The 11,879-nt window shown below is 41.4% G+C and overlaps 1 protein-coding gene across 2 annotated transcripts in view; it reads left to right on the forward strand.

Annotated features, from left to right (window-relative positions):
* The window catches only part of slc9a5 (solute carrier family 9 member A5), a 38,911-nt gene extending 27,676 nt beyond the window's left edge, over positions 1-11,235 (forward strand). For both annotated transcript variants that reach the window (XM_061963777.2, XM_072913345.1), the window contains 5 exons: positions 3,630-3,756; positions 3,827-3,976; positions 4,044-4,113; positions 10,329-10,448; positions 10,507-11,235. In XM_061963777.2, coding sequence (XP_061819761.1) covers positions 3,630-3,756; positions 3,827-3,976; positions 4,044-4,113; positions 10,329-10,448; positions 10,507-11,048 — 1,009 coding nt within the window. In that variant the 3' untranslated portion in view covers positions 11,049-11,235. The remainder of the gene's footprint in view (positions 1-3,629; positions 3,757-3,826; positions 3,977-4,043; positions 4,114-10,328; positions 10,449-10,506) is intronic.
* The last annotated feature ends 644 nt before the right edge of the window (positions 11,236-11,879 follow it).

The raw sequence follows: 11,879 nt of genomic DNA on the forward strand, positions 1-11,879 counted from the left end.
CAACACGCTAACTCGGAAATATTAAGACCCCACCTTTTAGGAAGGGGTGAGTCCTCCCAGACTCCTTAGTTTTAAGGCTGCCTGAAATGATAAGATGTGACTAGAACTGAAGTTTAACAATTTATTCTACAAAACCGGAGCACGTACAAACAATAGAGATATCAGCACTGTTGAGAGAGTGAACCGAGCTATCAAAAGGTTAAAGCAGCCTCTACAATGTTCCCCCTTTTTCTCATGCTTTTGACCACACAATCTGCCATGCCTTTACAACAGGAATCGAAACTGAAAGTTAATTTGACGTGTGTACCTAGCGCACACATTTTCCTCCTTCCCTCACACCACTAGTAAGTAAGACTGGTTTTAGTTATACTGTAAAAATGACAAACTTAGACTTAGACTTAGACAAACTTTAATGATCCACAAGGGAAATTGTTCCACACAGTAGCTCAGTTACAAAGGATGGAAAGGATAATGCACCCAAGGGCACAAAAAGGGAGTGAAAACAAAAAGGTATAAAGTAGACTCAAAATGTACCATAGTAGCAAAATAAATATAACATATGTAATATTTACATATTATATATAGAGTATATAATATATACAATATATATAACAAATCTCAATTACCATGTACAATATTACAGTATATGTAACACAGCTGCAGCAAAAAAAAAATTCAACATAAAAAAAAAGAGAGGTAGCTTGGAGTGACGCTAATACACTTCTACTTCCAGTTGAAAGCTCAGTCTAAACAGAAAGGCAATGCAGCACTGCAACACCTGCAGTGAGCGAGCTCATCCAAAAGATGGTGCCATAGCACAAACAATAACACACCTATTCAGTGTTTTTTATTGTTTTATTTATTTTTTTATTTAAACTATTTGCTATATGGCTGTCGGCAAAAAAAACCATAAATTGACTGCACCGTTTTAAAAACCGCAGGGTTCAAAGCGTAGGGAGAAAAAAAGTAGCGTCTTATAGTCCGGAATTTTCGGTATATGTGTGGGAGAGTGCATGAAAAACAAGTGAGCTTATCATGTGTTTGTCTTCAGTCAGAACAAAGGCCAAAGCTAGTACCGTATTTTTCGGAGTATAAGCCGCACCGGAGTATAAGTCACACCTGCCGAAAATGCATAATAAAGAAGGAAAAAACATATATAAGTCGCACTGGAGCCCGGCGAAACTATGAAAAAAAACTGCGACTTATAGTCCGAAAAATACGGTAAGTGATTATAAAGGCTTTCTATTCTGCTTAAAGGTGGAAAATATTCCTCTATCACAGAGCTGGGCAAATTAAGGCCCGGGGGCCGCATGCGGCCCGCTAAGCTTTTCAACATTCCCAAATCATTTTTTTAGATCTTTAGGATGGAAACTGTAGATGCCATTATGATGTGCATGTCAAGACGAGTAGTTTTTCGCAGCTTACTGCGAGGATTGTTCTCCCAGGACGCAAACGGACTTTTCCGGTAGAAGATAAGAACATTATTTAATCTTGACTCAAAAAGGTGAAAACAAAAAGGCGCACAAGGCGAAAGCACAACTTAACGCAGGAAACAAAAACTAACACTTAGACTGAACTATGGACATAAAACAAAAGTCGCTAACTGTGGCATGAATAAACAAAAACTTACTTGGCATGGCATGAAGCATGAGAAGAGCAATAGCAAGAATACCAGCATGAACAGAGCATGAAAAGGTCATCAACAGAGCAATGTCGCCAGGCCGACTAACTGGCAACGACAGGCTTAAATAGTCTCTTTGATTAGAGCCAGGTGCGTGTGTCACATGAGGCAGGTGAAACCAATGAGTTGCCATGGTGACCAAACAAGGGAGCGCAAAAACAGGAACTAATGAAGTCTTAAACAAACAGAAAATAACAAAAAACATGATCCAGACCACAGATCATGACAGTGCAGTGATGTTTTCAAATGACCGTAAGTCTTGAACTATACAAAGTATTTCAATGGTTGGAATCTGCGCTTTTGCATGATATACCAGTTACTATGGTATTCTAAGTCACAGCAGCTTAGACGAGGCACCAAGCAGTGTGGGTGGGGAGCGTTTCCACAGAGTGTTTCCAGAGCGACCAGCCTGACATGCGGGTGTCAGGGACAGACGCGGAAGGAGATTTTTACAACAAAGTTCTAAAGCTTAGTGATACATCAGATAGTAGGTGGGTTTATTTCATACTTGCCAACCCTCCCGGATTTTCCGGGAGACTCCCGAAATTCAGCGCCTCTCCCGAAAACCTCCCGGAAGACATTTTCTCCCGGAATTCAGCCGGAGCTGGAGGCCACGCCCCCTCCAGCTCCATGCGGACCTGAGTCCAGTGTGCGTACACAAGGAGACAAAGCAGAAGAACGAGACCGTAGTCGAAGAGCGCAGGGGAGACACTTCTCCAGGGGCGATGTATGCTCGGGGCAACACCCTTCACCTTACCCGGCAGTGGGTCTCCACAGTGGACGACTTTAGGGTGAATGATGAGTCCAGCGATTAGTTGCAAATCTTGCTTTATTGATTGCTTGCACACAGCCAATCCAACACAAAACCAACTAGTCCCTCCCCGCACTCACACTACCGCTGCCTCTCTTCTCTCGCCCACACACTCACTGACGTCACTCACCTCACATGCTGTCACCTATTAAAGGGCCACACACACACATACTCTACTCTCATAACACACAGTACAGTTAGTAGAACAACTGTGTTTTCATTACTGTGTATTTGATAGGTGCCATTGCCCCGGAATTGTATTGCATTGTACTTTCAAGTACAACAATGAGTAGATGAGTGTTATGTGTGTGTATACGTGTAAATAAATGAACACTGAAATTCAAGTATAAAATAAATAAATATATATATAGCTAGAATTCACTGAAAGTCAAGTATTTCATACATATATATATATATATATATATATATATATATATATATATATATATATATATATATATATATATATATATATATATATATATATATATATATATATATATATATATGTTTATGAAATACTCCAGTTGGTGAATTCTAGCTGTAAATATACTCCTCCCCTCTTAACCACGCCCCCAACCACGCCCCCCACCCCACCCCCGACCACGCCCCCCACCCCCCACCCCAAATCGGAGGTCTCAAGGTTGGCAAGTATGGTTTATTTTTTACTCTTCGTGTTCATATTTTGCTGTGTTTGTTGCATTTTTGTTGCGTTCCCTTGATTGTAAAATATGTTGATCGAGTGGGGGTGTGACGTTCATATGTTGTCAATATTCAGTGTTTTATCCATCATAGTTAATATTGTAAATCCCACATTCTTTATTTTCATGTACATTCTGGGTGTCTCATTCTGTAAAAAAAAAAATTAATTCCATTGCATTTTTTAAGGCGTTCTGTCATAACGTTTTTAGCATTCAATCAGACATTATTGTGACGTTTTGTATTAGTGTTCCTAAAAATAGATATACTGGCCCCCAGACACATTTTTTTCTCTAAATTTGACCCCCTGAGTCAAAACAATTGCCCAGGCCTGCTCTAACAGAAACCATCTACAATGCTTTGCTTCTTAAAGCTGGCTAATACCACGAGCCGCCATATGGGGGCGCAGTGTCCAACTAACACTGTTTGTTGTTGTAGGCGTGAGAACGGCAGCGGTGTTTGTTTGGACCTGCAGGTGATCAACATTGTGCCCGGAGGCAAAGTGGAAGAGGAGATGGAGACGCACCATGTCCTCGCTGAAAACCTCTACAAACCCAGAAGACGGGTAGCGCACACACACACACGTACTCTGTGTTTGTGTGTTTTATGCAGTGTGTGTGTGTGTGTTTGCGTAGTACCACTCACACTACAGTCGTCACTTCATGTCGGCGGGCGAGAAAGAGCGTCAGGACCGCGAGGTGTTCCAGAGGAACATGAAGAGCCGCATGGAGACGTTTAAGTCGGGACGACCCAAACGGCACAAGAAAGAGCGCAGTCTCAAGAAGGTGTCGCCTCCTCGTCCTCTTGTCTCAGTGATTCTACTAACCAACTAACTGACTTGTGCTCGGACAGCGGCGAGGATCTGACGTCAAGGAGGACGCTGGAGACAAACCCAGGAGGAACGTCAGCTGGCAGGACAAAGGTAAACGTGAACGTCACAACATTACAACATGTTATCATTGCAAATATTAGATCAATATTAAAATAACACGGCCATTCCTTCGTGCTTTAAAGGGGAACATTATCACAATTTCAGAAGGGTTGAAACCATTAAAAATCAGTTCCCAGTGGCTTATTTTATTTTTCGAAGTTTTTTTCAAAATTTTACCCATCACGCAATATCCCTAAAAAAAGCTTCAAAGTGCCTGATTTTAACCATCGTTATATACACCCGTCCATTTTCCTGTGACGTCACATAGTGATGCCAACACAAACAAACATGGCGCATAGAACAGCAAGCTATAGCGACATTAGCTCGGATTCAGACTCGGATTTCAGCGGCTTAAGCGATTCAACAGATTACGCATGTATTGAAACGGATGGTTGTAGTGTGGAGGCAGGTAGCGAAAACGAAATTGAAGAAGAAACTGAAGCTATTGAGCCATATCGGTTTGAACCGTATGCAAGCGAAACCGACGAAAACGACACGACAGCTAGCGACACGGGAGAAAGCGAGGACGAATTTGGCGATCGCCTTCTAACCAACGATTGGTATGTGTTTGTTTGGCATTAAAGGAAACTAACAACTATGAACTAGGTTTACAGCATATGAAATACATTTGGCAACAACATGCACTTTGAGAGTGCAGACAGCCCAATTTTCATCAATTAATATATTTTGTAGACATACCCTCATCCGCGCTCTTTTCCTGAAAGCTGATCTGTCCAGTTTTGGAGTTGATGTCAGCAGGCCAGGGAAGCTAGGGTCGATATTCTTCTCTTGATCATCTTCGGTGGCATAAGGGACGGTGTGAGCCAAGACATCCAGGGGGTTTAGCTCGCTCGTCTGCGGGAACAAACTGCCATTGCTTGCCGTGCTACCGAGGTCCTTTGTCCCTGAATTGCTCACACACTACGGCAGATTCAATGGGGGTCTGGCGGCAGATTTCTTTGACTTTATCGTTGGAAATGCATCTGCTTTGAGTGTCGCAGGATATCCACACATTCTTGCCATCTCTGTCGTAGCATAGCTTTCGTCGGTAAAGTGTGCGGAACAAACGTCCAATTTCTTGCCACTTTGGCATCTTTGGGCCACTGGTGCAACTTGAATCCGTCCCTGTTCGTGTTGTTACACCCTCCGACAACACACCGACGAGGCATGATGTCTCCAAGGTACGGAAAACAGTCGAAAAAACGGAAAATAACAGAGCTGATTTGACTCGGTGTTTGAGAAAATGGCGGATTGCTTCCCGATGTGACGTCACAACGCTCCGAGAGCGAATAATAGAAAGGCGTTTAATTCGCCAAAATTCACCCATTTAGAGTTCGGAAATCAGTTAAAAAAATATATGGTCTTTTTTCTGCAACATCAAAGTATATATTGACGCTTACATAGGTCTGGTGATAATGTTCCCCTTTTAAAATGTTTGTTTGTGCCATTTCAGTTTTTAAGTTATTCTAAAACAGGGGTGTCAAACTCATTTTAGCTCAGGGGCCGCATAGAGGAAAATCTGTGCACACACGTGCCGGACTATTAAAATCATGGCATTAAAACTAAAAAATAAAGTCAACTTCAGATTGTTTTCTTTGTCTTACTTTGGCCAAAAATAGAACAAACACATTCTGAAAATATTACAATAAAAATATAGAAAAAAATGCCGGCTGCGGTAAAGTTTAGATCCATGAAGGAAAGTGAATGAATGTTTATAACTGAATACATTTACATATGCATAAAAATGTGTTTTCTTTTGTATTGGTTTTTTTTAATGAATTAAGTAACGTTTATGACAACTTTTTTCCAAACCACAATATAGAATGTGAGATATAACAGGATCTAACAAAAGAAAAGCGCGATATAAAATCTAATCCATTATTATTATTATTATTTATCATTTGTTTTCAAAACGGTTACAAAAAAGCAGGACCCCAAAAATATACTGTGGGACCCCATTTTTATGACCTAATGGGGTCCCTGGGAGCCCATTTTGAAAATTCCTACCACCAACACTGATGGAGTATTGGCGCGTGCAAAACAGCAGCAGGCGGCTGTGACCTGCGGGCCGCTTCTAATACTACCGTAATCAAATATCATCCATAGATCATTCAGATCAGGACCGCGGGCCTTGACTTTGACACTGGTCTAAAATACATTTTCTAACTAGTGATGTCATCTTGTCAAACTCTGCCCAATCTTTTTAGTTTGTGCTACAAAAGTTTTTTGTCTAGTGTAGTTTTTTGTTATTCGCGTTTTATAGTTTTTATGATAACGTTTTATTATTCATAACTAGCCCCCTCCCACCACCACCTAGTCAAAATCTACAACAAACTTGTTCCTAACGTTTTTGCTGCAATAGTTTTTTGTTTAACTATTATACTTTTTATGTTATGAGGCTGGTTATGAATAATAACACATTGTTGACATTTAAAACAATTACAATAGTTAATAACATAAAAACTATAATAGTTAAAAAAAACATTTTTTTGTAGCACAAACGTTTGGGGAGATGTTGACAAGGTGGGGGCCTGGTTATGAATAATAACACGTTACCAACATAACAACTATAATAGTTGATAACATAAACACTATAATAGACAAAAATGTTTGCAGCACAAACGTTTGGGGAGATTTTGACAAGGTGGTGGCTGGTTTTGAATAATAAACGTAAATAACGTAACAATTATAATAGTTAATAACATATAAACTATAGTAATTAATAACATAAAAACTATAATAGATAATAACTTGTAATAGACTAAAAATGTTTGCAGCACAAACGTTTGGGACAAGTTTGGGGAGATTTTGACAAGGCGGGGGCTGGTTTTGAATAATAAACGATAATAACATAAAAACTATAATGATCAATAACATAAAAACTATAATGATCAATAACATAAAAACTTAACAGTTAATAACATAAAATCTATAATAGATTAAAAATGTTTTCAGCACAAACGTTTGGGACAAGTTTGGGGATATTTTGTCAAGGGGTGTGTGTGTCGGGGGGGAACTAGTTATGAATAACGATATGTTGATAACACAACAAGTATAGTTAATAACATAACTATAATAGACAAAAAATGTTTGCAGAACAAATGTTTGGGACAAGTTTGGGGAGCGATCAACAAGGTGGTGGGTCTGGTTATTAATAACACGTTCAATCAATCAATCAATCAAAGTTTATTTATATAGCCTTAATCACAAGTGTCTCAAAGGGCTGCACAAGCCACAACGACATCCTCGGTACAGAGCCCACATCAGGGCAAGAAAAAACTCAACCCAATGGGATACAATGAGAAACCTTGGAGGGGACCGCAGATGTGGGAACCCCCACCTGGGCGACCGGTGCAATGGACGTCGAGTGGATCTAGTTAATAGTGTGAGAGTCCAGTCCATAGTGGGGCCAGCAGGGGATCATCTTGAGTGGAGACAAGTCAGCAGCGCAGAGATGTCCCCCGACTGATGCACAGATGAGTGATCCACCCCGGGTCCCGACTTTGAACAGCTAGTGCCTCATCTGTGGTCACCTGATATCCTTTTCACGCAGGAGAGGGGAGCAGAGCAGAAAAGAGACGGCAGAGAAACTGGTCTAAAAAGGGGGTCTATTTAAAGGCTATAGTATACAATATAACAAAAAAGCTAAAATAGTTAATAACATAAAAAACTATAATAGTTAGACCAGTGGTTCTCAAACTTTTTTCACCAAGTACCACCTCAGAAAACACTTGGCTCTCCAAGTACCACAATAATGACCATCATTAAAATACAATAGCGTAGTAAGCTTAAGTATTAATTACAAACAAGGCACTGTCATGTTCTGTGGTCTGGGTTATGTTTTGTTATTTTTTGTTAGCTCCTGTTTGCGCTCCCTTTTTTGTTTTAGTTTCCATGACGACTGATTAGTTTCACCTGTCTCATGTGTTCGGATCACGCACCTGCTCTAATCAGAGACTATTATTTAAGCCTGTTTTGCCAGTTAGTCGTCCTGGCGACATTGCCCTGTTTTGACTTTTCTTGCCATAGATCATGCTGTTTGATTCATGCCGTGTCCGGTAAGTCTTTTTGTTTCATGTCCATAGTTCTTGCTATTTGTTTCAAGCCACAGTTTAGTGAGTTTTTTCATGTTTTTAGTTTCATGTTTCATCATACTTGCCAACCTTGAGACCTCCGATTTCGGGAGGTGCGGGGTGGGAAGGCGTGGTCGGGGGTGGGGCGGGGGGCGTGGTTGGGTCGGGGACGTGGTTAGGGGTGTGGTTAAGAGGAGAGGAGTATATTTACAGCTAGAATTCACCAAGTCAAGTATTTCATATATATATATATATATATATCTATATATATATATATATATCTATATATATATATATATATATATATATATATATATATATATATACATATATATATATATATCTAAGAAATACTTGACTTTCAGTGAATTCTAGCTATATATATATATATATATATATATATATATATATATATATATATATATATATATATATATTTATTTTATTATATATATATATGTATATATAAATAAAAGAAATACTTGAATTTCAGTGTTCATTTATTTACACATATACACACACATAAGACTCATCTACTCATTGCTGAGTTAAGGGTTGAATTGTCCATCCTTGTTCTATTCTCTGTCACTATTTTTCTAACCATGCTGAACACCCTCTCTGATGGTGCATTGATGTGTGGCACGCACTAAAGTGCTTTCATCAAATGCATTAGAGTCTGGAATCTTCCATCTCTCCCTAGCATGGCCCAAAACCGGTCAATCTTTGCTTCCTGAGGAAGATCTTTAGTGCCAAGCACTTGGTAGTCCACTACTTCTTCCCGGAGGCTATCCAGGTCCAATCGCAGCTGCGGCTTGGAACTTACAAGCTGTTATGAGAGTAGTGTATGTGTGTGTGTGGCCCTTTAATAGGTGAGCATGTGAGGTGAGTGATGTCAGTGAGTGTGTGGGCGAGAGAAGAGAGGGAGAGGGACTAGTTTGTTTTGTGTTGGATTGGCTGTGTGCAAGCAATCAATAAAGCAAGATTTGCAACTAATCGCCGGACTCAGGCAGGAAAGGTGCAACAAAGCGTATTTCTTCATCTTACTCGTCGTCGGCGTCGCCATGGCTGTATCTTCCTCGTTCTTCTGCTTCGTCTCCTTGTTGTGTGCGCAGTTGTGCACTGCACTCTCTAAAAGCCGTATATGTTATTGATGTTATAGATGGCAGTATTGTCCTGTTTAAGAGTGTCACAACATTGCTGTTTACGGCAGACGAACTGCTGGTAGACAAAAACGTGACTGCTGCTGTTGTGTGTTGTTACCGCGCTGGGAGGACGTTAATGAAACTACCTAACAATAAACCCACATAAGAAACCAAGAACTCGCCCTCGATCATTCTACAGTTATAATGTGATTGGGCAGGCACGCTGTTTATATCGTGGGAAAGCGGACTCAGGTCCGCATGGAGCTGGAGGGGGCGTGGCCTCCAGCTCCGCCTGAATTTCGGGAGATTTTCGGGAGAAAATTTGTCTCGGGAGGTTTTCGGGAGAGGCGCTGAATTTCGGGAGTCTCCCGGAAAATCCGGGAGGGTTGGCAAGTATGTGTTTCATGTCCATAGTTTATGCTAAGTCTTAGCTTTTGTTTCCTGCGTTAAGCTGTGCCTTCGCCTTGAGCGCCTTTTGTAGTACTTTGAGTTTGAATAATTAAATAATGTTCCTACCTTCAAGGCCGTGTCCAGTATAGTCCGATTGCATCCCTGGAGAACAATCCTCCCCCCCCGTCACGACAGGCAGAGGTTTATTTAAAACCTATGGCCACTAACATTACATACAGTTTGAACAGTAACACTGTGTTTGAATATTTAATAAAATGATGTGGATGACCGCAATTTGGGATTCACTTAGTTAACAGCACAAATGTTTGGGGGTCTGGATGACATCACCAGTCAGAAGATGTATTTTAGAATAACTCAAAAACACTAACGGCACACACAATTTTTTTTCGGCACAAACAAATTCATATTTGCAATGTAAAGGGCGGGTGTTAGCATTAGCATGGATACAAAACTACTGTGTGTGTGTGTGTGTGTGTGTGTGTGTGTGTGTGTGTGTGTGTGTGTGTGTGTGTGTGTGTGTGTGTGTGTGTGTGTGTGTGTGTGTGTGTGTGTGTGTGTGTGTGTGTGTGCGCACGCACAGATCCCGTGGTGGTTCCTGTGGAGTCGGAGGAGGAGAAAGGTGAAGCTGACAAGGAGGAAGATGTCGGTATCACCTTCATCGCTGGAAAAGTGGAAACGCCCAAACACCGACCTTTCTCAGGTACACACACACCACTCGGACTCCATCGTCGTAGAAGATGACCCTTGTCTTTCCTCAGTTTCAATGTCCCCGCCCACCATTGGAGACAGCCATTTGCCGTGGAAAGGGGGCGTGTCCTCGCCCCCTCCCTGCGTGTCCCTGGAGGCCACCAAGGTGATCCCAGTGGACCTCCAGCAGGCTTGGAATCAGAGCATCTCTTCCCTGGAGAGCATCTCCTCCCCGCCCGCCCCCGCCGAGCCCTTCCACCCGCGCATCGCCGCCCTCCCCAGGCCGAGAGCCGCCCGTCCCGCCTCCTACACCCCGCCCAGCAGCACGTGGGTCGGCCCCGCCTCCAAGGCGCCCACGCTGGCCTCCTTCCGTTTCTCCGACAAAAGCAGAGAGGAGGAGGAAGAGGAGGGCGAAGACGAAGCGTCGCAGGAGATGAAGCCGCTCATGTCACCTCTGAGACCTCCCAGCACCGCGCCGCCCCCTCTGCCATTACCGGGTCCCGCCTCCGGTTCAGGGAGGCAAAGGAAACCATGTGTGTACCTGAGGAGCCTGGTGACTGCGCCGCCTAGTGGCACCGACGAGCCGCACACCCGAGGCCCCACCCAGCTTTAGGCGCATCAGAACACAGCAACACAAACATAAAGCAGCTTTATCTGTGTGCTTATTCGCTCAAATTGTCATGTGATCACCTTTACTATGACCACATGTCAGGTATGTGACTGCTGAAACACTACACTAGTCACACCTATAGCCGTATCTATTTTAATATTGTCAAATAAACACTTCAGAGTGTGTGTGAACTGCATCAACATGATGATTGACACCAGATATGCATGGATCTGTGAAGGTAGCCGTTCCATTTAAAGGACTGGCTTGTTATTATGTTATTATAGTTCTTTTTTATCCTAAGCAACAAAACAATCATCGGTAGCTATTATAAGATAAAATGTAAATCAGAATAATTTAAATTTACACAAATATTACTGTACTGGAATGAATTATTCTGAATGTTGGCTTTTTTATATAATAATAATAGATTTTATTTGTAAAAAGCACTTTACATTGAGTAAATAACCTCAAAGTGCTACAGTGTATTAAAAAAATAAAATAAAAACATAATAAAATAAAAAAAAATACAACAGCCAAGTAGCTAGAACTAGTATGCATATATATATATATATATATATATATATATATAAAAAAAGGCTTTTTTTTTTTTTTTAAAAGAAGGGTTTTTAAGCGTGAAGTGAATTATATTTATATAGCGCTTTTCTCTAGTGACTCAAAGCGCTTAACATAGTGAAAACCCAATATCTAAGTTACATTTAAACCAGTGTGGGTGGCACTGGGAGCAGGTGGGTAAAGTGTCTTGCCCAAGGACACCACGGCAGTGACTAGGATGGCGTAGGCGGGGATCGAACCTGCAACCGTCAGGTTGATGGC

Source organism: Nerophis lumbriciformis, linkage group LG06 (genome assembly GCF_033978685.3).
Source record: "Nerophis lumbriciformis linkage group LG06, RoL_Nlum_v2.1, whole genome shotgun sequence".
Lineage (NCBI taxonomy): Eukaryota > Metazoa > Chordata > Actinopteri > Syngnathiformes > Syngnathidae > Nerophis > Nerophis lumbriciformis.